Consider the following 27184-nt stretch of genomic DNA (forward strand, 5'->3'; position numbering starts at 1 on the left):
GTCATTCTAAGTGCCCTTAAAGTGTAAACTTTCTGAGTTTTTGGCTTGATCCAAAGGCACATGTGTTTTTGTTCACTGTTTCTTTTATGCTCCTGTACTGGAAAAGCAATGCACTTATCTGCTAAAAGTTAAATTTTGTTTCAACTAAGAAAAAATAATCTTAACTAGCCCTAGAAATAACTCTAAAAAGTTATTTTAGGTATAGAAGAATATCTATTTTTTGTTAAGATGAGATTTAACAGTCCATAACCATAGACTCTGAAGGCACCTTAGTGATCATTTTGTACAAATAAAAGCTTTCAGAATAGTATGGAAGATACTTGGAATGAAGAAATGGTGAATGTCATATTATTAAGCTCAATCTGTATCAAGCTCAGTATGAAAGATACTTGGCACATCTCCAACTGTCTCTTGACCTCAGAATCATAGAATTTTAGAGCTAGAAGGAACCTTAGAAATGGCATAGTCAGTGGGTCAGAGGAATCTTAAAAGGCTTCTAATTCAACTACTCTTTTGATGCCTAGTCACATGAGAAAAATGGGCCCTGAAGTTTGCCCAGTGTCAGACAACTAATTAGCAAGAAAGGAAGCAAGTCTTCTAACTGCTAACCATTGCTGTTTTCACTACACTAGAAACAAAAACGAAAGATGGCATCATGGTGTGGGGAAGTTGACATGGCATGAGGGGTAAAAAAGAGTAGTAGAGATTAGACAAAGTAAGTGAAAATAATATAAAAATGAAGCAAATAAAGAAGGTTAGGTGAGCCCTTTCTTCCTAATTTTTATTTTTAATACCTTGGAGGACCAATAAGCAGCATAGCTTTAGGAGAATTAGCAGTCCTCAGCTGATCATGCCTTGTCCTTGGATTTGCTGACATTCTTTTATAGGTTATGACCTTTTTATGATTTACTCCATTTCTAGCAATGTCTAGATATTTTTGTGTATGGCAAAAGGCAAACATAGATTTGCCTTTTGTATAGTTCATAGATAAAAATACACACACACACACACACACACACACACACACACATTTATGTACATATCCCCCCACTGGTTAAGGACAGCAAACTGGGAAAGATAAATATGGATTTCAAAATCACATTTAATTTTTTTTCGATATATAAAATTAATGAATTAAAATGGCTCATTATTTCACCACTTAGTCCCAAATGACAATTGAAAAAGAAAAGTAACATATGCATGGTTAGAGACTCAAAATTACAGAAAGGCATTAAATGAAAAGATCTCTCTTTCCAGTTCTTTCCATCCCCTTAAGGGAACTACTGTGGGTATTCTTCTAAAACATTTAAAATATGTATTTTCTATAATGTATGTGTATAGATTATTTTTAAAGCTTAAACCCATCAGCACATAGACAAATCTAACTTATTTTTAAAGGGCTATATCTTTTGTATGAATTTTTGCCACAATTTATTTAACATATCCCCTGTGGGTAGACATTTGGTTTATTTCCAATTTGGGGGGCTATTAAACAGTGTGGTATATGTACAATTAAATGGTGAAATTTTATTTGGTAGTTACTGACAAATTTCCTGTGCACTTCTAATGGAAGTAGAAGTTTATACTTCTAACTTTATACACCTTTTAATAGGATATGCCACACCTTTGCTAGGACTGGATTTTATCAAACATCTTATTGTTTGATTGGTGCATGTTAATAAAATTTTTTTACTTCCAATAATAGAATGGCAAAGGACATTAGTAAATAGTACATGAAAGAAGGTATGCAAATTACTGTTGAAACTTGTTAGAATGTTCATACAGTGTAATGTTAAACCTTGCTAGAAAGTGTAAAAAATACAAATCAAAACAACAGTCTTCTATTTTTACCTTTAAGATAGGCAAAGGTAAGAAAAGATAATGTTGATAAAGGTGTGGAAAAAGGATAATGTAAAATGCTTTACATTTTCTGGAGAATAATTTGGTGATATGGTTTTCAAGAAACTTAAAAATATTTATACTCTCTGATCCCATAATGCCATTTCTAAAACTGTATACTAAGAAAATATTTAGAAATGAGCATAAAAATTCTTATTGCAGCATTATTTATAAAGCAAAAATTGAGAACAGTCTAAATGTCCAGTAATAAACGGGTTCATCAACTATGGAACATTAATCCAGTGTACATATATAGGCAACAATGAAAAAACACTTGGTGATATGAAAAAATATTTCTGATAGGATTTTTAATAAAATAGGCTAAGAGAAAACAGGAGATCCCAGTTTTGTAAAAAAAAAATTTAGTGGCTAGATTGTTACTAATCCTCAGTGCCTGGGGATAATTTGCTTTGTTCTCATTATTTTAAAATTGGGTCACATTATAGAGATATATCCACAAGTACATATGTACAGAAGAAATGTGAAATGAAATACATCAAAATCTTGATAGTACATTCTTTGTATAATGGGATTTTAGGTAATTTAGGGCTTTTTGGTACTCTTGTATTTTCCAACTTTTTGTAGTGAATACTCTTTTTTTCCCCTAGGACATTTCTCCTGCCCTCCTTCCCACTTTCCATTCTTCCTTTGTTTTTACTTATTTATATTTGATTAAGTAATACTGTCTCATGGCTCAAATTGAAAAGGTACAAAAGTGTCTATAGAGAAAAATGTCTTTCAGTCCTGTCCCCAAGTCACTTGGTTCTCATCTTTGAAAGCAACTAGTGATACCATTGCTCTTGTTTATCCTTCCAGGTACTTCCAGAAATATTTTTGTCTAATATCACTTTAATCAGAATCAAAGTCACAACAAACATACTTTTAAAAATATGTTTCTCAAGTTAATTTGGGGTATCTCCAGCTGTACTGATCTGGAGCTCTATCTGAGTTAACTAATATAGTTCTTTCAAATGGTTGTATTATAGATGTGGTGTATGTACTCTGTCTCCTCTGTTAAATCTTTACTTTGTGGCTTTAATGATGTTTCTAAAATTCTGAGGTAAACTTGTTTTATTTCTTCTGTTCTAGTATTGGTTCATATTTCAGCTATGCATTTTTTTTTTAGGGAAAATCCTGCTATTTTTATCATGGTGTTCATAAAATTAGTGATCAACACGTATTACAGACTCTCCAAGGGATGTGCAAGGCCTGGGATATAGAAGAATTCGTCAGCTTGGGGAAAAAACTAAAGGCATGTCCATATTACACAGCACGAGAACTAATGCAAGATGCTGACATAATATTTTGTCCCTACAACTATCTTCTAGATGCACAAATAAGGGAAAGTGTGAGTAGATATGTAAAAATTAAAAGAACTGTTTTCCTACTATTGGGATATAAGTGATGAATGTAGAGCTTTTAGATGTTTTAATGTCTTTTACTTTATTTTTTGCTTTATATTTAATTTATGGAAATGTGTAAGCAGATTAGAGTATTGAAAACATATTCTAGGGGGTATTAAAAACTGAATTTTAGACATTGTCATTTTGATTTCCAAAGTAATAAGTACTTTTAAGGACCTAGTACTGAAGTGGAATCGTAACAGGGTTTTTTAACCTTGACGGTAATGACATTTTGGGCTGGATAATTCCTTGTTGTGGTGGGCTGTCTGTGCATTGTAGGATGTTTATTAGCATCTCTGGTTTTATCCACTAGGTGCCAGTGGTACCCTCACAGTTGTCACAATCAAAAATGTCTCCAGACATTGCCAAATATCCCCTGGGGTACAAAAAATTACCCCCATTTGAGACCCTTATATAGCGATCTCTTTATGAATAGAAAGAATTATTTTAAAACATTTATCTAAAGAATCTTGTGTTTTGAAGAACTTACGTTGGGAGAATATGCATGCTATGCAAATTATGCTCTGTGAACTTTGAATAAGTGAATTTGGATACAGCATTTGTGTTTATCTGCGTGGTTCTTAGAGACATCCAGTTGTTACAGCATAAGACAAAAAGTGAATAACTTCATATATTCAGTTGTTATTCCTCTCTTTAGATCTGACTGTACAACTTTCATTAGCTTTCTATTTCTATAAGTTTAAAATGAATAGGCATTATGTTTAATACCCCTGCTATCCTTCCTCTTATTTGGCTGCCTTTCAGCTAGGTCTCTTTCCTTTGAGCAACTGTATATATCAATTCCAAGTCAGTCTTGTTAATATTACTTTTATAACATCTTTCCTCTGCTTAAAAATCTCTTATATCTCTCCTTTTTCATGGGATAAAGTCATATTTCTTAAGCTTACTCCCAAGATGATCAGTAGTCTGACCTGAATCTGCCTTTTCAGCCTTCTCTGCCACATACTCCCAACTTGAACTCTTCAAAAACTTACCTCAAGGTCCCCTGAGGATACCTTGTTCTTTCCTGTATCTCTGCTTTTGATTACACCTATATTGAATTGCCCTACTCTCTCTTTGTGTATCCAAATCCAAATCCTCCTCATCTTTTAAACCCCAGTATATTTCCTACTCTTTTATGGTTCTTTCTCAGCCATCTACAGCCCTCTGTATATTATTATTTCCTCAGAATAACTCAGTGGCAATTGCTTTGTGACATTTTGTATTAGTCAGGACTCTTTCAATTGCATTTGACACAAACCCAGCTTCAATAGAGCTTAAAAAAAATACTTGACTCTTTATCGTGATGACTTTGTAATCAGGCAAGTTCTTCCCAGTAGGAACAAAGATAACCATAATCAGCTAGCTTTTTTCCAGCCAGGTAACCTGGAAAAAAGAATATGATTTCACATTAGTCACCCATAATTACTCTGATTGGCCTAGCTTGGATCTCATACCCATTCTTGAAGCAGTCACTGTGACCATGGACGGATGGAATACTTGATTTAATTGACAAGCCTGGGTTCTGAGTCTCCCCACATTGTGAGAGTGGTGATGTCCCTTGATTAACAGATTAACAGTCCTGCAAACATCACATGGGAGTTGGGGAAGAGCACTTCTCAAAAGGGTTGCAGAAGAGACTGAAATGAAATAGATACATACTATATTGTATTAGTATTTTGAGAGTCTTTTGAATCTTGTGTTGTTATTTTAGTTTTAAAGGTTGTTTTTTTTTTATTCTGCTTTTTATATTATGTTGGAGATCCCTTATACCACTTTGTGTAACCAGCCATACGTTGATCTGGCTCACTTAACACATATTATTTTGGTTGATAGGTTTACAAGTATTTTGAGAGTGAAAAATGGAAAACTGTAATGCTGAGCTGATATTTGGTTGGCCTAAGTGCTTTAAAATTGTAAGACTGAGAATCAGTTGCTTATATAGTTGGACTTGTGATATTGGCCTATAGTGTGAATTTTAAATGAAATATCTTGCCTATTGCTGTTAAATCCATTTTGCTGAATGTTTTACAGGAAAACTCTTTTATCTTATAGATGGATATCAGTCTGAAAGAACAGGTTGTCATTTTAGATGAAGCTCATAACATTGAGGACTGTGCTCGGGAATCAGCAAGTTACAGTGTAACGGAAGTTCAGCTTCGGTTTGCTCGGGATGAACTAGATAGTCTGGTTAACAATAACATAAGGAAGAAAGACCATGAACCCCTGCGAGCTGTGTGCTATAGCCTCATTAAGTAAGAACATTTGTCTTTCAGTGTCATTTGTGCTGCCTTTGTATTAAAAACATGTTTTATTGTGCCAAGTATTTTACAATTAGTAAACTTTGACCAGGCCACTTGGGAAATGGATTGTTGTTTGCCCATTAAAGGTAGAGATAGGCTAGTCCAAACGTTTGTCTTGTTCAAAAGAATATAGTGAACGTAACTGATTTTTAAAATTGATAATTGTGAATCTTATTCCTAATTTAGCAGGATAATTTAATAGTCCCATAGGATGTGTGTAGGATATTGGGCTGAACATTAACTAAACATGGTTTTAATTAACATATTTTAAAATTCTGGACCATGGCTTTATTTTATCGCTTTATCCTACAGTTTGAGTAGGATTCTGGTTTGATGAGTTTCATTTAACCAAGGTTTCAATACTGTAAAATAATGGATTTAGCATTTTATTTATTTATTTTTAAAATTATTTATTTATTTACTTGGCTGTGTATTCAGTTAGAATATATGTCGCCTCAAGAAGAGCTTCCTTGACATTGAAATTAAAGTAGCAGTTAGATTACATTAATCCAGTTTATTTTCATTATATCACTGTCACTACCTGATATTTTCTTGTTCATGGATTTGTTTCTAAGTTTATTTCTGTCTCTGTTAGTAGAATCTAATTTCCATGAGAATAAGGACCTTGCCTATTTTATTTACTGCTGTATTTCCACTATCCAGTATAGTGTCTGGCATAATATAGGCATTTAAGCACTCATTGAAGGTACAAATGTCTGTGTGTGTGTGTGTGTATAAATGAATATATTTTCTAGTAATTCTCTTTTTTGTATTAATATTTAACACTATAATCTTTTTATTAGGCTTTTAAATTTTTATTTATTTATTTTATTTTTGGCTGCATTGGGTCTTCGTTGCTGCACGCGGGCTTTCTCTAGTTGCGGCGAGCATGCACTACTCTTGGTTGTGGTGCGCGGGCTTCTCACTGAGGTGGCTTGTCTTGTTGCGGAGCACGGGCTCTAGGCACGCGGGCTTCAGTAATTGTGGCATGCAAGCTCAGTAGTTGTGGCTCATGGGCTCTAGAGTACAGGCTCAGTAGTTGTGGCGTGCAGGCTTAGTTGCCCCGCAGCATGTGGGACCTTCCCAGACCAGGGCTCGAACCCATGTCCCCTGCATTGGCAGGTGGATTCTTAACCACTGTGCCACCAGGGAAGTCCCTATTAGGCTTTTTTGTATTTCCTTTTATGCGCATTTGGGATAAGCTCCTAAGACCTAACTGTCAGTTGGAGAGACAGACAAGTAAAGCAGCGTGAATCCACAAAACACAAATGGGGAATCACACGCATCTTTCTCTTTTTTGAGTAAAAGCTTACTTTTTTAGCTGTATATTTATTTTGCAATATGAAACATGCATGCTATTTTTTTTTTTTTTATAATGAGAGCCTCTGGGAACTACAGTTTTGTCTTTTTTTATTTTATTTTTTATTTATTTTATTTATCATTTATGGCTGTGTTGGGTCCTCGTTTCTGTGCGAGGGCCCTCTCCAGCTGTGGCAAGTGGGGGCCACTCTTCATCGCGGCGCGCGGGCCTCTCACCATCGCGGCCCCTCCCGTTGCGGAGCACAGGCTCCAGACGCGCAGGTTCAGTAATTGTGGCTCACGGGCCCAGCTGCTCCGCGGGACATGGGATCCTCCCAGACCAGGGCCCGAACCCACGCCCCTGCATCGGCAGGCAGACTCTCAACCACTGCACCACCAGGGAAGCCCCATGCATGCTATTTAAAAATGTCTTAATTAATCTACATATATGTGCTCAGAGCTTCAAGGAATACAGATCAATGTATCACATTTTCTTTGCTCTGTTGAAGTAGTGCACATAAGGATGATACTGGTTGATGGAATTGTTTTATTTTATTCCAGTTGGTTAGAAGCAAACTCTGAACATCTTGTGGAAAGGGGTTATGAATCATCCTGTAAGGTATGGAGTGGAAGTGAAATGCTCTTAAATTTATACAAAATGGGCATAACCACTGCTACTTTTCCCATTTTGCAGGTAAGTTTTTTTTTCTACCTGTGAAATTTATTTAGTGAATTAGAAATGACTTAATAGTGAATAGTTAATCCAGAGTAAAAAAAAAAAAAGTAGCAATTAATTGTTTCAAAATTTTATTTTATTATGTAAGTTTGATAATCTTTAAGTGATGGCATAAATTATGGATGAAAAACTAGCATTATTAGTTTGAAGGATATACGGCTTAATTAATACGGAATTAATTGCTTTGTTTAAAGCTAAAAGAAGTCAGTATTTTTAGGTTGTAAATATTTTGTCAATTGTAAAAGTTAAAAATTTGGAAAATAAAAAGATCAGAAATTCATGTTTTATTCTCCTTAACTTAGAGGTTATAAACCTGGGTATATAGAGATTATGGGTGGGCTGTGGGATACTGTGAGCCTTATGAAATTACATTCAAAATTTTATGAGTATTTACTTTTGTACGTTTTTCTGGATAGAACCTTCATGACTTACATTATTCTCAAAAGAGTGTTTGTTTGGGGTTGTTTTTTTGTGTTTTTTGCAGGTGAGAATGTTTTTACTTTCTCTTTTTGTTCTTATTTATTTATATTAATTGACTTTACTTTTAAAGTGGTTGTTATAGGTTTATAGAAAAAGTGAGCAAAAAGGACAGAATTCTCATATACCACCACCCCCAACCACACACATATTCACAGATACTATAGATTCTCTTATTATTAACATCTTGCAATAGTAGTACATTTATTACAATTGAACCAATATTGGTTACATTATTTTTAACTAAAGTCCATAGTTTATGTTAGGGTATACTTTTTGTGTTGTACGTACAGTTCTATGAGTTGTTATGAAAACATAAAGTCAGGTATCTACCGTTACAGTATCGTACAGAATACTTTCATTGCCTTAAAAATCTTCTGTGTCGCACTTATTCATCCTTTCAACATGCTTTATTTCCTCTGCTGAACCTCTGGCAACCACTGATTTTTTTGTTTTTCTGACTCCATAGTGTTGCCTTTTCCAGAACGTTATATAGTTGTAATCATACAGTATGTGGTCTTTTTAGACTGACTTCTTCCACTTAACAGTATACATTTAAGGTTCCACCATGTCTTTTTGTGGTTTGATAACTCATTCCTTTTTATTTCTGAACTATATTTATTGTATATATGTACCACAGTTTGTTTATCCATTTACCTACTGAAAGACATATTGGTGGTTTCCAAGTTTCAGCAATTATGACTAAAGCTGCTATAAACATTTGTGTGCATGTTTTTGTATGGACATACTTTCTGCTCATTTGGATAAATACTTAGGAGCACAATTGCTGGATTGTATGGTAAGACTATGTTTAGCTTGCAATAAACTGCTAAACTATCTTCCAAAGTGATTGTACCATTTTACATTCCCACAGGTAGTGAATAAGAGTTCCTGTTGTTCCACATCCTTGCCAACATTTGGTGTTGTCAGTGTTTTGAATGTTAGCCATTCTAATAGATATGTAGTAGTATCTCGTTGTTTTAATTTACATTTCCCTAATGACATATGATGTGGAGCATCTTTTCACATGCTTATTTTCCATCTACATACTTTATTTGGTGAGGTATCTCTTCAGATATTTTGCCTACTTTTTAACTGAGTTGTTTGTTTTCTTATTGTTGAGTTTTAAGAGTTCTTTGGGTATTTTGTATACAAGAGCTTCATCTGATATGTGTTTGCAAATATATTCTTCCAGCCTGTGGCTTGTTTTTTCATCCTATTAACGGAGTCTTTCATAGAGCATAAGTTTTTAGTTTTAATAAAGTTCAAATTTTTTTCTTTGATGGATCCTGCTTTTGGTGTTGCAACTAAAAATTCATCACCGAACCCAGAGTCACCTAGATTTTCTCCTATCTTTTCTTCTACAAGTTTTATAGTTTTGTATTTTACATTTAGGTCTGTGGTCCATTTTCAGTTAATTTTTGTGAAGGGTGTAAGTTCTGTGTCTAGATTCATTTCTTTGGATGTAGATATTACTCTGTCACCATTGGTTGAAAAGACCATCCTTTCTCCATTGGATTATCTTTGCTCCTTTGACAAAAGATCAGTTGACTATATTTGTGTTGGCCCATTTCTGGGCTCTCTGTTCTTTTCCATTGATATACTTGTCTGTTCCTTCATCAGTTCCACACTGTCTTGATTACTGTAGCTTTATAGTAAGTCTTGAAGTCAGGTAGTGTCAGTCCTCTGACTTCGTTCTTCAGCATTGTGTTTGCTATTCTGAGTCTTTCATCTTTCCATATAAACTTAGAATTGAAACTGAGCCCCCGTGGGGCTCCTGGGCATGGAAGCCTTTCTGTCCCCCATTTCTTGTATATAGGGAACAGACTCCAGCCTCCATGACCTTCCCTGGGTTCCAAAGGGCAGATTGGAACAGTTGCTAGGGAAGGGAGGGGATACAGAGACAAGGGAGGAGAAGCCCAGAAACTACCGGAGGCAAGATTAAAGGAACCAGAGAAGCTAATCAAGATGAGGAGACCACCTGAGACGAGATCAAAGGAGTACAGGCCCTGCACACACCCTAATCTTGTCAGCAACGCCATCCTTGAACTATTGCTATAAAACCCCTCACCAAATCCTCAGGGGTTGGGTGACACAGTTTTTCAGGGGCATGAGCCTGCTGTATCTCCCTTTGACTGGCAAAGCAATAAAGCTATCCTCTTCTACTTCACCTAAAACTCTTGTCTTCGAGATTCAGTTTGGCACGGTGCACAGACACCGAGCTTTCTGTGTCAGAATCAGTTTGTCAGTATCCACCAAGTAACTTGGTGGGATTTTGATTGGGACTGCATTAAATCTGTAAATCAATCTGGGAAGAACTGACATCTGAACAATATTGAGTGTTCCTATCCATGAACATGGAGTATCTCCCCATTTATTTAGACCTTTGATTTCTTTTATCAGAGTTTTATAGTTTTCCTCATATAGTTTTAAAGAGGTTTTTGAACCAAAAAAGGTAAGAACTGTTGCTAACATGAACTAGCATTATGGGCATATGAGTATTAAAAATATATTTTAATCAGACTGTACTTATAATTTTTGCCCTGAATTTTTAAAGTGCAATGTATCATAAGTATTTTTTCATATAACACTTTTTCATTTTTTTGCATAAACTTTTGGCATTCTAAAGACTTTTCATATCAACAGTAAAGTGGGTTAAATAAATTGTGGGATAGTCATACAGTAGACTACTATACAGCAATTTACAAAATGAACCACTGCCACCACAACCATATGAATGAATCTTACAGACATAAAGTTGCATAAGAGAAACCAGCACAAAAGAGTACAAACTGTATGATTTCATTTTTATGAAATTTAAGAACAGACAAACATAATTATGCTAATAGAAGTCAGAATACTGGTTACCACTGTGCAGGGATAAGGAGTAGTTTGGGCTGAGAAGGGACACAAGTGAACTTTCTGGGATTTGAGGAATGTTTTGAATCCTGACTTAAAAATCACACACACAAGTGTGTGCGTGTGTGTGTGTGTGTATGTGCTTGTGTTTAGTGACCTATACACTTAAGATTAGTGCACTCTATAAAAAATGTACAAATAAAATATATGTCAAAGGAAAAAACTTGGAAAATACAGAAGGGTACAGAGGGAAAAAAAAACTCGTAAACTTAAAAATGATTATTATTAACTTTTAGATTTGTGTCTACCTATGTCTTCTTCTATGCATATATTCGCTTAACATAAATTTTTTTTTTTAATTTATTTTTATTTATTTATTTTTGGCTGCACTGGGTCTTCGTTGCTGCGTGTGGGCCCTCTCTAGTTGTGGAGAGCGGGGGCCGCTCAGCAGTTGTGGAGCAGGGGCTTAGCTGCTCCGCAGCATGTGGGATCTTCCCGGGCCAGGGCTCGAACCCGTGTCCCCCGCATTGGCAGGCAGATTCTTAACCACTGCGCCACCAGGGAAGTCCCCAACATAAATTTTTGACATGATACATATTTATTTTTACCTCTTCATTTAGTAATATGAGTACTTCCCTATTTTAATAGAAATTCTTTTGCATGATTTTTAGTTGCAGTGCAGTGTTTTTGTGAGTGCACGTATTCTAAATTATTTGACTAATCTGGCAGTTGAAATACAGGTTGTTGCCAGTTTTCCCAGAATAAGAAAAGGTTCTGATATGAACATCCTTGAAAATATATATTTGTATGTATCTCTGATTGTTTCCATTATATATGGTAAATATTAATTCTTTGTTGCTTATTGTATTACATGTATATTCTTGTATCTATGGTTTGTTTATGGTGGTTTTTTATAAGTTTTTTAATTTTAGTGCATTCAAATGTATTATTGTTTTTTCTTTTATGAATTGTGATATTTGAGTTTAAGCAAGCTTTTCTTACACTATGCAACATTTTCTTCTAAAAGTGTTAAAGTTTTTTTTAATAAATGTTTTCAATCACCTTGGGATTCATTTTTGTTTATGTTGTGAGATATGTAATCCATTTTATTTCCTGTATGGATTTTCTCAGCATCATTTACTAAATTATCCATCCACTTCACTCTGATTTGTAATGCCACATATCTGATTTTCGTTTATGTATAAGCTTATTTCTGGACTCTATTGTGTTCTTTGATTCTGTTTCTCTAAGCTGTCCTATTTGTTAATCACTGTAGCATTAGAAAAATGCTGATGCATGGTAGGGCGTATCTCCTCACATGATTTTCCTTTGGAATGATCCTGGCTGTTCTTTGCCTTACTCTGCCATCTGAATTTTAGACTTAGCTTATAAATTTCTATGAACAATTCTGTTGGAATTTTGACTGGAATTGTGTTGAATTTACGGATTAATTTAGAAAGAATTGACTTTACAATATGAAGTTTTTCCATTCATGAACAAGATAGAATTCTAATAATTTATTATCTCTTTCTATATATCTTTCAATAAAATTTTATAATTTTTGAAAGTTTTAGGTACTTTTGGTTAGGTTTATTCCTGAGTAAGTTAAAGTTTGTTTCTTCTTCAAATGGTATAATTCAAAAATTGCATTTTCTAATTGTTATTGGTGTATAAGGATGGTAGTTGATTCTTATAATCACTTTGTTGGACTATCCTATAGGTTCATCTATAGATTATTAAATTTTCTATGTAGACAGTCATCCTGTCTATGAATATGACTATTTTCTTTCTTTCCATTTCCTTCACATTTTATTCATTTCTTACTTTGCTAGCTTAAACTTTCAGTACATGGTTCATCACAGTAAAAAGACATCCTGATCTTGTTGCTTACTTTAAAAGGACTGTATTACTAGTATTACACCATTTAGCAATATGTCTGCTGTATTTAAAAAAAAACTTTTTTTTAACAGTTTGAGATACAATTCACATGCCATGAAATTTACCCTTTTAGAGTATACAATTCAGTGGTTTTCCGTGTAGTCATAGAGTTGTGCAACTACCACTGCTGTCTAATTTCAGAACATTTTTATCACCTCAGAAAGAAACCTTGTACCCATTAGCAATTAGTCACTCCCATTTCCTCCTACCCCGGATCCTGGAAACCACTAATCTACTTTCTGTTTCTGTGGATCTACCTATTCTGGACATTTTATGTTAATGGCAACACGATATGTGGTGTTTTGTGACTGCCTTCTTTCACTTTGCATAATGTTCTCAAGGTTCATCTATGTTGTAGGTTCATCTATCAATACTTCATTCCTTTTTATTACCAAATAATATTATACTTTATGAATATACTGTATTTTATTTATCCATTATCAGTCGTTTCTACTTTTTGGCTGTTATAAACAATGCAGCTATGACCATTCATAGACAGATTTTTGTGTGGATATGTATTTTCAGTTCTCTTGGGTATATACTTAAGAACAGAATTGCTGGTCCATATGGTAACTCTATGTTTAACATTTTGAGGAACTGCCAAGCTTTTCCAAAGGGGCTGTACCATTTTACAATTCCATCAATAATGTATGAGGATTCTAATTTCTTCCACATCCTCACCAACACTTGTTATTATCTCTTTTTTATTATAATCTTCCCAGGGGGAATGAAGTGGTATCTTCATGTGATTTGATTTTCATTTCCCTAATGACTCATAATGCCAAGCATTTTTTCAACTGCTTATTGTCCATTTATATATCTTCTTTGGAGAAATCTATATTCAAATCCTTTGCCCGTTTTGAAATTGTGTTGTCTTTTATTGTTGACTGTAAGTTCTTTATGTATTCTGGATATGAACAATGTATTGGATATATGATTTGCAAATACTTTTTCTCATTCCGTAGATGCTGTAGGATTTTTAGTTATTTTTAAAATTAGGTTAAGGAAATTTCCTTTGATCTTAAGAAATTCATCGTTGTGATTACTAAATTTTTTACAAGTTAATTTTACCACAGCAACATATGAACATAATTTAAAAGTCAGTTACTACTATCAAGAAAAGCATTCATTTGCGCCACTCCTCTGTCCCAATTTTCATTCTCGGTGGCTCTTTTAACTCCTGTAGTGGCTTCCTCTGATATTTAACCCCAATTTTCTAAATAACATGTGGATTCTGCTACTTTCGAGTTTTCAATTTTTGATATTCTCTATTGACTTCCTATTAAGTATGATGATGATTTAGCTCCTTTACACACACCCACTTTTCTCTCTCTCTCTCTCTCACACACACACACACTCTCATACTCACCCTCTCTTTTCCTCTCTGTCCCTCCCTTTCTCCTTTTCCTCCCTCCCTCTTTCCCTTTCTTCACTCTCCATTTTCTCAGCATATTTATATTACTATTCAGTGTGCATATCGCTATGTATATATATTATCATAGTTTATGATAGTCATCTCATGTAACTTACTTGATTAAATTTTTAATACAACTCTAGGTTTCTATGAAGTGATAATTACCTGTCTGTGTCTATGTGTGTGTTTCCCCATTTGCTTAGTTTTGTATTTGTCTATAAACCCAGCTGTCATTGTTTAGGTAACCTAGCCGGAAGTAGCCTTGGAGTTGTCTCATGGTTCAATATGTAGAATGTCATTCAGTCCTGTTGTTTTTATTCCAGTGCCTTACCTTCAGGAGTTCAGAAGTTCTGTAGTTTTACAGAGTAAATTGCCAGTTGTCTGCCAGTGTTGGAGAGGAATAGTAGCCTTCCTGTAAGGTGTTTCTCAGGGAACTTGATTTTTTAAAAAGAACAATTTAATACTTGTTTTTCATTAATATCATTAATAATTTGTAGTGCCGAATGTTTTTCTAAGTTCATGTTGTCTTTTTTGTTCTTTGTTTCTTTTTGAAAAATATATTTGTATCCTTTGAAGTTTTGTTCAGTGGAGACTAATTTTACTTTTTTAAATGTCGATTATTTCACAATATATCTGAATATTGAAATTTATCTGTCTTATTTATCTTAACTATTTCCCCATTTTATTTTCATTGAACACACATTTTATTGTCAAACATCAGAGTTGTCACCAGTATCTTTTATTGCTTCAATATTCAGGGTTTTCTGTTTCACAATCTGGGAAAACATACCTTTCTGTTTTATTATTTTGTCTTAATGTCCATACTTCTATTTGTATTTAAGCTTATGAGCCATGTAAAAACTAATCAGCCAGTTAGCATACATTTTGTATCTAGCATGTATTCTTTCTTTGAGTTGTTCTTTTACTTTTGCTTGTCACATAGTCATATTATTCTCAGCATCAGAGTACTCCCTGGAAATAATTCAGGCATTTAAGTGGAATATCAAATCTTTTAAGCTTTTTAAAAACTATTTGGTATATTTTTATTTAGTTCATTGCTTTTGAAGGGCACTGAATAAAACCCTAATTGCCTGAAGAAGTAATGAACCTCCTAAATGTGTAACTTCTTATTTAAATAAGTCTTTGAAGAGAATTTGAGAATATATGGGAATTCAAAAATATATTGTTAGCATTTGTGTATTAATGTTTGACTAAAATTTCAATGTATATTTCATTTGGGTTTTATTACAGTTTTAAGAATTTTGTTTTCCCCCTCTTTCCCTCCCCCGCCCCGTACACTTAATATGGTAATTCCTTATAGGGACATTTTTCTGCTATCCTTCAAAAAGAAGAAAAAGTCTCATCAGTTCATGGTAAAGAGGAGGCAATAGAAGTACCTATTATTAGTGCTTCAACTCAAATAATGCTCAAAGGACTTTTTATGGTGCTTGACTATCTTTTTAGGCAAAATAGCAGGTAAGTGAAGATAATCTGGTCTGTATTCTGCCTCATAAAAATATTAGCCTTATTGAGTGCTAGCATGTGTTTAATACCTACTAATTTTATATGAGTACATGGGATAGTGATAAACAAGTGGTATAAATATTGCTCTTACTTACTGGCACAGACTCAGTCAATTGATGTTATTTTTTATTAATGAAAATGAGTATTGAAACCAGTAAATAAATACAATTAATTAATTCAGCATTAAAGTCCTCTAAGACTAAATTTAAGTTTTCTTTTAAGTATAATCTAGATATGTTTCTTCCAGTGTCAGAAAGTCTTTCTTATTCTGTAAATCCTCTATTTAATGAAATGTGGGAAATGAAAAGCAGTCAACTCCCCACACACTACTCCTTAAGTTATAGTACTACCTGCTTCCAGTATTTTTTTAAGTGTTTTTTTATGGTAAAATATACACAATATAAAATTTACCATTTTTAAGTGTACATTTTAATAGCATTAAGTATGTTCACATTGTTGTACAACTACCACCACTGTCAATTTCTAGAACTTTTTCATCATCCCAAACAGGAACTCTATACCCATGAAACAGTATCTTCCATTTCCCTCTCACCACAGCCTTTGGTAACCTCTATCCTACTTTCATCTCTATGGATTTGCCCTTTCTGGGTGTGTCATATAAGTGGAATCATACAATCTAATGTTTTCAAGCTTAAATCCATGTTGTAACATATGTCATTCCTTTTTATGGCTGAATAATATTCCATGTGTATATATACCACGTTTTGTTTATCCATTCTTACATTGATAGACATTTGTATTGTTTCTAGCTTTTGCCTATTGTAAATCATGCTTCAGTGAACATTGATGTACTAGTATCTGTTTGAGTCCCTGCTTTCAGTTCTTCTGGGTACATACCTAGCAGTAGAATTGCAGGATTATATGGTAATTCTGTATTTAACTTTTTGAGGAGCCAGTGTGCTATTTTTCATAGCAGCTGCACATTCTAGATTCACATAGTTATGCACAAGAGTTCCCAATTTCTCTACATCCTTGCCAATACTTGTTATTTTTTGTTTTTTGGATCATAGCCATCCTAATGGGTATAAAGTGGTATCTCCTTATGGTTTTTTTTTTTTTAATTAATTTATTTATTTTTGGCTGCATTGGGTCTTCATTGCTGCACATGGGCTTTTCTCTAGTTGCGGTGAGCGGGAGCTACTCTTTGTTGCGGTGCGTGGGCTTCTCATTGTGGTGGCTTCTCTCGTTGCGGAGCATGGCCTCCAGGCGCGCGGGCTTCAGTAGTTGTGGCTCCTGGGCTCTACAGCGCAGGCTCAGTAGTTGTGGCACACGGGCTTCAGTAGTTGTGGCTCACGGGCTCTAGAGCACAGGCTCAGTAGTTGTGGTGCATGGGCTTAGTTGCTCTGCGGCATGTGGGATCTTCCCGGACCAGGGCTCGAACCCGTGTCCCCTGCATTGGCAGGCAGATTCTTAACCACTGCGCCACCAGGGAAGCCCTCCTTATGGTTTTGATTTACACTTCCCTAATGACTAGAGATGTTGAGCATCTTTTCATGTGCTTATTGTCCATTTCTATATCTTCATTGGAGAAGTGTCTACTCAAGTCCTTTGTCCATTTTTGAATGGGGGTTTTGTTGTTGAGTTGTAGGAGTTATTCTGCATATTAATCCTTTATCAGATATTTGCTTTACAAATATTTTCTCCCATTCTGTGGGTTCTCTTTTCACTCTCTTGATAGTATTCTTCAATGCACAAAAGTTGAAATTTTGATGCAGTCCAATTTATCGATTTTTTTTTCTTTTATTGCTTGTGCTTTTGGGATCCATTGAACATAGCCAAATATGATGTCATGAAGATTTTCCCCTATGTTTTCTTCTAAGAGTTTTATAGTTTCTAGCTCCCAGTATTTTTATAAAATTCCCTCCACATAGTGCAGGGTTCCTGACTTGAACTTTGAATTCTGATCTCTCTAAGGGTAAAATTAACAGTCAGTATTACTGTGAGGACATGGTAGAGAATACCAAATTTCATTCTGTTTAAGCTTAAGTGTTTATAGCCTCTTATTGAGAGAAATTATAAGCTGGATGGGATCATGGAGATCATCTGGTTTAGTACTTTCACTAAAAATAGATGAAGACTGAGATCCACATTTTAAAGGAACTTAAAAATTAGTTTCCTAAACTTTCAGTAAAAATTGTCTTTCTATTTTCTCATGCAATAAAAAAGTTTAACCCACTTTTTAGTTTCTTTAACAATAATACTGTTAACTATTTTATAATTAATGATGTATCATAGAATGCAAAGAGCTCTGAACTAGGAGTTAGGAGGCTTGCATTTTAATTCTGGCTCTGCCATGATTTATGTAATGTTTGAACATAGGGATGGGAAGTGATAAAGGGTGATATTTAAGTGATATCTAACCTCTATAAGGGGGGACTGACTCTAAGGTTTAATGCCTTATTTCTATCAGGATTACTGAATTTAGTGGTGTGGGTTGTTGGTGGGGGACAATGTTATCTAAAATTTTCCCATTTAATTACCATTTTATTTTCATTTAGATTTGCAGATGATTATAAAGTCGCTATTCAACAGACTTATTCTTGGATAAATCAGACTGATACTTCAGATAAAAATGGGTTCTTGGTTCTACCAAAAAATAAGAAACGCTTACGAGAGAAAACAGCAGTTCATGTGCTGAATTTTTGGTGCTTAAATCCAGCTGTGGTAAGCATATCATGCTGTAAATGAGAATTCTGTCTTCTTGCTCAATACCAACAATTAAATAAATGTGCTTGACTGTTTTTTTTGACTGTTTTAAAGATGATTTTATGTATCTAATGTTGTTTCCTTTTAGGCCTTTTCAGATATTAATGGCAAGGTTTGGACGATTGTTTTGACATCTGGGACATTATCACCAATGAAATCCTTTTCATCAGAACTTGGTGTTACATTTACTATCCAACTGGAGGCTAATCATGTCATTAATAACTCACAGGTTAGGTTTTTTGTTGTTGTTTTTTTTTGAAGGCTCTTAGTCTTTTTACCTCAGTAAAATTATAAACAAATTAAAAGGTAACTGAAGTACTGGCAAAACAAATCCTGATAGGAAAGTCAACATTTCAGTTTTAGAATAAAGGAAAATTTGTCAGCTACTTGGTAGTGTCAACAAAAGGAAATACCAATAAATAGCATTCCTTCAGCCCAGTGAGTAAAAATATACACTTTCAAGGCAAAGACTGTATTGCAATTTCCTTATTTAAATAAGTTTTAAGTTTTTTAATGAAAATTAAAAAGAAAACAAAAATTCAACTTTTTTTTTTACTGTAGTTCCTGATTGTTTAATTATTTGTGTTTTTCTTTTCCATTAGACTATGGTATATCCTTATTCTAATTTTTACATCCTCATCTTTCCACTGCACCTAGATTAATACCTGGTATTAGTTAGCAAGTGTTCAGCACGTTTGAATATCTGAAATGAATTAAAAGTATTCTTATGAGTCCTGTGACTTAAGATTTTAATTTTATTATTTATTTATTTATTTATTTATTCGTTTGTTTGTTTTTATTTTTGGCTGTGTTGGGTCGTTGTTGCTGTGCGTGGGCTTCTCTAGTTGCGGTGAGCGGGGGCTTCTCCGTTGCGGTGTGCAGGCTTCTCTTTGTCGTGGCTTCTCTTGTTGTGGAGCACGGGTTCTAGGCGCACAGGCATCAGTAGTTGTGGCTTGTGGGCTCTAGAGCACAGGCTCAGTAGTTGTGGCGCACGGGCTTAGTTGCTCTGCGGCATGTGGGATCTTCCTGGACCAGGGCTCGAACCTTTGTCCCTTGCATTGGCAGGCAGATTCTTAACCACTGTGCCACCAGGGAAGCCCAGATTCTAATTTTTTATAACAATACCATGTAAATGTTACTTTAATTTTCCTAAGAATGTTTGAATTGTCATTTGTCAGTCTGCTATTTCTTTTTAGGAAGTAATTTAAAGTGGTTAGCTACATGCTTAATACCACCTGTGGGCCTAATACAATTCTAGTTCTTTATAAAGAGCTGTAGTTTTCAACCAAGAAGTATTTTTGGAAATTACTGGCATTTAGTAGGTGAGAGCCTTGAATGCTAAACTCCTATATAACCAAGGATTGTGCTTTCCAAAATCCAGAATGCTCCTGTGTAGAAACATTGCTATAAGCAGTATAGCAAAGGAAAAATATATTTTGCACATTTTCAAGATATTTTCCTTAGAGGTTCATATATATATGGGAAGTTATTAGTAAATTCAGCATGTATTTTTTCAAAAGAATGTTATTATAGGTTCTATGTTCTCAGTCTAGTGCACAAAAGCCCGTTTAACCTGTAATGTCGCTAAATAATAATTAACAATGATAATAATGCTAGTTCAGCTGGATTCTGTTATAATATTTCCCCCAACTTTTAAAAAGTTTATTTTTTATTTTAATTGTGGTAAAAAACACATGTTGTAAAATTTACCATCTTAACCATTTTTAAGTGTATAGTTCAGTTTTGTTAAGTATATTCACACTGTTGTATATAACCAATCTCTAGAGCTTTTTCATCTAGCAACACTGAAATTCTATTCTTAAACAACAATTCTCCATTCCCCCCGCCTCTCAGCCCCTGGTAACCACCATTCCACTTTTTGTTTTTATGAATTTGACTATTCTAAATACCTCATGTAAGTGGAATCACAAGGTTTTTGTGATTAGTTTATTTCACTTGGCCTGGTGTCTTCAAGGTTCATCCTTGTTGTAACATGAATCAGAATTTCCTTCCTTTTTAAGGCTAATATTCCAGTTGTGTGTGTGTGTGTGTGTGTGTGTGTGTGTGTCACATTTTGTTTGTTCATTCATTCATTGATCACCCCAAATTTTTATTTAAAAAATTATAACTTGAAAAATGGAAAAAATAGTATTAATATAGTGAATATCTTTATACCCTTAACCTAGATTCATCAGTTTTTAACATTTTGCATCTGTATATATATATGAGACAAAGAAAGAGAAGAGTAATATTGCAAAATGTTGATGATTACATTAATTTTGGTTATGGTATTAGAAAGTAATTTGTAGACATAGTGACACCTTGCCCTTAATTAGTTTAGCATGTTTCTCCCAAGAACAAGTACATAATCTTGCATAACCACAGTATCATGATCGTATCCAAGCAATTTAATATTGATACAATAGAATCTATATTTTTCCAGATATTCCCAATGTGTCTTTGTTTTTTTTTTTTTTGATGATAAATACATTTCATCATTTAATGTTTAAGCTCTCACACTGGATTTTTACAAGCTGGTGAACACTGACAAATTATTTCTCCCACAGAACTATAACCACATGTTCCGGGACAGTATAAATATATGGTTGAGGTAACGTTAATACTCATCACCGTTTTATCAATTATATAATAAAACAAATTGTCAAGTATCCACATATTAAGTTACACAGCTCAAAAGACATAAAACATTAAATGTCTGCTCAATTTATTAGCAGAAACCCACTTTTTTTTTTTTTTTGGCAAGAGAGGTTGGGAATCACACTTCAAACAAAAATAAGTTGGTAAACAACTTCAGATAAGTTTGAAAAAAAATTACAAGAATTTCAGAAATTTTATGATTAAGAATTGTTTTAGCTACAATAACAAAGTATTTCTACCTTTTAAAAAAATATTTACTAAATTAAAGTACATATTCTACATGTTCTGCACAAGACAAAGGCAACATTTAACTAAAAATACTTAATAGCCCCCTCCCATTCTTTATTCAGGCCCTCCCTGTAAGTTACACCCCAAAGTGCAAACATTAAAATTAACTGTAAGGCTTTTTTGTCTGGAGACATTAAAGACATGTGCTTCTGTACAATGTAGATTTTCTATAACAGCACAAAATGAGTTTTATAGAAAGACATTAAATAATCACTGTAAGACTTGGTTAATTAAAAAAAAAAACAAGCAAATCTGATGTATACTGGTATGAATGTGGAAGATGTAAACATATCGTGAGCAAATAACCTCATAGGCCCTACTTTCTATGTTGGAAATGCTGGAAGGAATAAACCACATAAGGTCCAGAGTTTTCATAGTTCCTGGGATTTTAGTTCTATATCATACTAAAAATATACAAGTATTGTGCTGGGTATTTTGGCACCTAGTCTTTCTAAATTTCTTATATATTGCTAAGATTCTGGCATGGAAACAGATTTAAAGGCATGACTCAGTACTGCATGATTTCAGGAAAGGTCATTTGGTACAAACGATAAGCACATTTTAAATGCTGAACAGAAAGAATCCTTTGCTAAGTGGCTAGGTAGGTTGATCATAACCCAAACATAGAGGTTGCAATTCTGCCAGGCTTGTGGCCTGGTAAAACTGCTTTTTGACACTCCTATGGAAGTTTCATCAGACTTTCCCAAGGCAACGTGCTGGCTAACATGTACGACAAATTCCGTCTGTCTAGGTTCCACTTCCAAGCAATGGCATCAGGCACCCCAGTTTTATTGAATGCAACAGTTGTTTCTATGACCATTGGAGTCTTTGAAGCACAGCCACATTTTAGGACGATCCTTCTCCAGATACAAAAGTTGATTGCTGTTAAAAGCTCCATGCCGCTTTTGTCTTATGAACTGTACTGCGTCTTCATATTTCATTCCACCTTCAATTAATGCTAGGACGACAAGCACTGGACCTCTCCCAAGGCCTGCAACACAATGAAAGGCAATACAACAACCAGGGTCTTCATGAAACTTAATTTTCACAAGACTTAACCAGTCATCAACCATCTGGTTAGATGATGGTGCACCGTCATCAAAAGGCCAATCGAGAACATGGATGCCTTCTTTCTCCACAAGAGTAGTGTCATAAGTTGCTTCACATACTCTTACTATTGTGGTAACCATACTTATTAAGTTCCTGTATAAATTTGTTTAAGGTTGCATTAGTTGGATTGTGTGTAATGAGAAATCTCATGTTCTTGTAAGTGACTTCCACAGGAGCTGGACAGTTCATTTGAGCCATGTTAATTTAGTTAAAAAACACTCGGTAGGGTTATGAAAGAATTTTAAAAATTGAATACAGAAATGATGCAAAGAAACTGAGTCTACTTCAATATACTCCACTTGAAATTCTTAGTGCTTTCGAGTATGAAGTTGGGAGTAATGGGAAATGAAATGAACCTCCTAACAAGAAGCAGCAATTCTTCAATCCAGTAATACTGAGGCAATAGAAAGGAAGTGCACTGAGGTTTACCCCATCCAGGTCAGAACTCTTGTAAAAAATGCTCTGTGGGTTTCAATTCAACACTTCTGTGTCCAGGTTAGCCACTCTTATGGGGGCTTCTTGGTGGAGTAGTAATGAATTTCTACAGTTCACTTGTCTGCATAGAGGTCGTGCTGTGCCTGGCAGTAGTCTCCACTGCCGTTCAGAAACTCCATAAATGTGTGACCAAGAACACCACAGAACTGCCTCTCTAGCCTGTTCTCTTGGCGTAGGTTTGGTTATCCCAAGAAAGGTCCACTCTTGTAGCTTCACTCTCAGGGCACCGAATGCTCCCAATGTGTCTTTTATACCTGTTTATTTTTCTTATTCTTGATTCAGGATCCAGTCAAGTATTATATATTGCATTTGGTTTTCAAGTCTCTTTAGTTTTTTTTTTTTCTTTCTTATTTTAGACTGAAGTATAGTTGATTTACAATATTAGTTTCAGGTGTACAACATAGTGATTCCAAGTTTTTATAGATTATAAAAACTCCATTTAAAGTTATAAAATATTGGCTATTATCCCTATGCGGTACAATATATCCTTGTAGCTTATTTATTTTATACATAGTAGTTTGTACCTCTTAATTCCCTACCCCTATCTTGCCCTTCCCTCCACTAGTAACCACTAGTTTGTTCTATTTGGGAATCTCTTCTGTTTTGTTATATTCATTTGTGTTGTATTTTTTAGATTCCACATGTAAGTGATAACATACAGTATTTGTCTTTCTCTGTCTGACTTATTTCACTTAGCCTAATACCCTCCAGGTCCATCCATGTTGTTGCAAATGGCAAGATTTCATTCTTTTTTATGGCTGAGTACTCTTCCATTGTGTGTGTGTGTGTGTGTGTGTGTGTGTGTGTGTGTGTGTGTGTGTGTGTGTATACCACATCTTCTTTATCCATTCATCTGTGATGGACATTTAGGTTGCTTCCATATCTTTAGCTATTGGAGATAACACTACTATGAATATTGGGGTACATGTATCTTTTCAAATTAGTGTTTTTGTTTTCTTCAGATATACTCCCAGAATTGGAATTGCTGGATGATATGGTATTTCTATTTTTAGTTTTTTGAGGAACCTCCATACAGTTTTCCATAGTGGCTGCACCAGTTCATGTCTCTTTAGTCCTTAAAATAGTTTTCTTGCCCATTTTTTCTGTCTTTCATGACATTTTTAAAGAATTCAAGTCACCAGTTGTCCTTAGGAATATTTTATAATCTGGATTTTTCTGATTGTTTTCTCATGATAAGATTCAAGTTAAAGTGTTTGGTAAGAATACTATACAAGTGATATTGTTACTTCCCATTGTATCATATCAAGAAACACATACTGTCAGTTTGTCTTATTACTAGTTGATCACTTGATTTAAAGTTGATTAAACTGGTATCCATCAGATGTCATCTTGCAAGATGTACCTAATCTTGTATATCATTTCCAAATATAAGACTATTACATTTTTCAACAATCTGAAGTGTTTGTATTGTCTTTAGAATACTAATAAAATTTGTACTTTCTCTTAGTCAAATTAGCTATACTAAGGCTAGACCTATGTGAATGTAGAGGAATTGCACATAACTGTAAAATTTGGTGGGTCTGATTTTCTGACTATAGATCTTTGAGCATCAGGGAATTTGTGAAACAGTAGTTCCTGTCATAATTGAATCTTAGAGACTTAACTATAGCAGATCGTACCAGCCCTCATCTCTTATTTTGGATTCATTTCTGATTTATTCATTTCATTTGTTCCTATCATCTAATAAAATGTTACCTGCTTAATTTTGTAAAGCTATTGAGGAAATACATAAATATAACCTGTTTTTCTTTCATCCTAAGAGAATTCAGTGGTCTGCCTAAAGTAAAACTTTCATAAATTAAATCTATATATAATTAATTAAAGATAATAGGAAAAATCCCCAACAATTTAAAAGTAAATTTTCTCTAAACTCATTGCTTGATCTTTTTTTGACATACACGTAATTAAGGCTCCCAAATTAAATGCTAATTTGCCTGCCTCATTTAAGCATAACTCTAATACTGACATATTTATATTCCAGGTTTGGGTTGGCACCATTGGGTCAGGCCCCAAGGGTCGCAATCTCTGTGCTACCTTCCAGCACACGGAAACATTTGAGTTCCAGGATGAAGTGGGAGCACTTGTGTTATCTGTGTGCCAGACTGTGAGCCAAGGAATTTTGTGTTTCCTGCCATCTTACAAGGTAAAGGAATATTTATTTTTTCTTTTGCCTTTAAAAGATCATGTGGCATTATCACCACAAGCAGCAGGGGAATTACAGTTTCCTAAACTTCATATATTATTTTACTTGTTTATTAAGATGCTGCCTGATTGTTCTACCACCGTTTTACTTGAAAGTCGAAAAGACTAAAGGTCTTCGAACAGTGTTAGTTATATAAGAGAGCTATTTTTGTATATGTGATTTTTATTCTTAGGGGCAGGTCGATATTTTCATGGTTAAAGGAAAAAGCATTATTTTCACTTTGATAAATTACACTATTTGAATGTTTCAGTAATCTGAATAAGACTTTCTTTGTTGCCCATCCTGGTTTTTTTTGGAGTATAATTGCTTTACAATGTTGTGTTAATTTCTGCTGTACAATGAAGAGAATCAGCTATATGTATACGTATATCCCCTCCCTCTTTGACCTCCCTCCCACCCACTTCCCCCCATCCCACCCATCTGGGTCATCACAGAGCATGGAGTTGAGCTCCCTGTGCTATACCGGAGGGTCTCACTAGCTATCTATTAAGTTGGCCCAACCCAATATTTTACACATGGTAGTGTATTTATGTCAAACCTAGTCTCCCAGTTCATCTCACCCTTGCCTTCCCTCCCTGTGTCCACATGTCCATTCTCTACATCTACGTCTCTATTCCTGCCCTCGAACTAGGTTCATCTGTACCATTTTCCTACATTCCACATACATGCATTAATATATGATATTTGTTTTTCTCTTTCTGACTTACTTACTTCACTCTGTATGACAAACTCTAGGTCCATACACATCTCTACAAATGACCCAGTTTCATTCCTTTTTATGGCTGAGTAATATTCCATTATATATATGTACCACATCTTCTTTATCCATTCATTTGTCAATGGAAATTTAAGTTGTTTCCATGTCCTGGCTATTGTAAATAGTGCTGCAATGAACACTGGGGTACATGTGACTTTTGAATTATGGTTTTCTCAGAGTATATGCCCAGTTGTGGGACTGCTGGGTCATATGGTAGTCCTATTTTTAGTTTTTAAAGGAACCTCCATACTGTTCTCCATAGTGGCTGTATCAGTTACATTCCCACCAACAATGCAAGAGAGTTCCCTTTTCTCCACACCGTCTCCAGCATTTATTGTTTGTAGATTTTTTGATGATGGCCATTCTGACCTGTGTGAGGTGATACCTCATTGTAGTTTTGATTTGCATTTCTCTACTAATTAGTGATGTTGAGCATCTTTTCATGTGCCTCTTGGCCATCTGTATGTCTTCTTTGGAGAAATGTCTATTTAGGTCATCCTTCCATTTTTTGATTGGGTTGTTTATTTTTTTGAAATTGAGCTGCATGAGCTATTTGTATATTTTGGAGATTAATCCTTTGTCCGTTGCTTCATTTGCAAATATTTTCTCCCATTCTGAGGGTTGTCTTTGCGTCTTGTTTATGGTTTCCTTTGCTGTGCAAAAGCTTTTAAGTTTAATTAGGTCCCATTTGCTTACTTTTGTTTTTATTTTCATTACTCTAGGAGGTGGATTAAAAAAGATCTTGCTATGATTTATGTCATAGAGTGTTCTTCCTATGTTTTCCCCTAAGAGTTTTGTAGTGACCGGTCTTACATTTAGGTCTTTAATCCATTTTGAGTTTATTTTTGTGTATGGTGTTAGGCAGTGTTCTAATTTCATTCTTTTACCTGTAGCTGTCCTGTTTTCCCAGCACCACTTATTGAAGAGGCTGTCTTTTCTGCATTGTATAGAATCTGCATCCTTTGTCATACGTTAGGTTACCATAGGTGCATGCTTTTATCTCTGGGCTTTCTATCCTGTACCATTGATCTATATTTCTGTTTCCGTGCCAATACCATACTGTATTGATTACT

General features: G+C 34.6%; 1 protein-coding gene and 1 pseudogene across 5 annotated transcripts in view; one reads left to right on the forward strand and one right to left on the reverse strand.

Moving 5' to 3' along the window:
• Positions 1-27184, forward strand: part of BRIP1 (BRCA1 interacting DNA helicase 1) — a 204673-nt gene that overhangs the window by 67514 nt on the left and 109975 nt on the right. For all 5 annotated transcript variants that reach the window (XR_011071764.1, XM_068529684.1, XM_068529682.1 and 2 more), the window contains 7 exons: positions 3026-3247; positions 5358-5557; positions 7466-7598; positions 15650-15804; positions 18372-18537; positions 18668-18808; positions 25133-25294. Coding sequence is in view for 4 of the 5 variants with exons in the window: in XM_068529684.1 (XP_068385785.1) it covers positions 3026-3247; positions 5358-5557; positions 7466-7598; positions 15650-15804; positions 18372-18537; positions 18668-18808; positions 25133-25294 (1179 nt within the window). In the remaining variant the exon portion in view is untranslated. The remainder of the gene's footprint in view (positions 1-3025; positions 3248-5357; positions 5558-7465; positions 7599-15649; positions 15805-18371; positions 18538-18667; positions 18809-25132; positions 25295-27184) is intronic.
• LOC137755094 (protein tyrosine phosphatase type IVA 1 pseudogene) lies at positions 22275-22833 on the reverse strand (annotated as a pseudogene).

Source organism: Eschrichtius robustus, chromosome 20 (assembly GCF_028021215.1).
Source record: "Eschrichtius robustus isolate mEscRob2 chromosome 20, mEscRob2.pri, whole genome shotgun sequence".
Classification (NCBI taxonomy): domain Eukaryota; kingdom Metazoa; phylum Chordata; class Mammalia; order Artiodactyla; family Eschrichtiidae; genus Eschrichtius; species Eschrichtius robustus.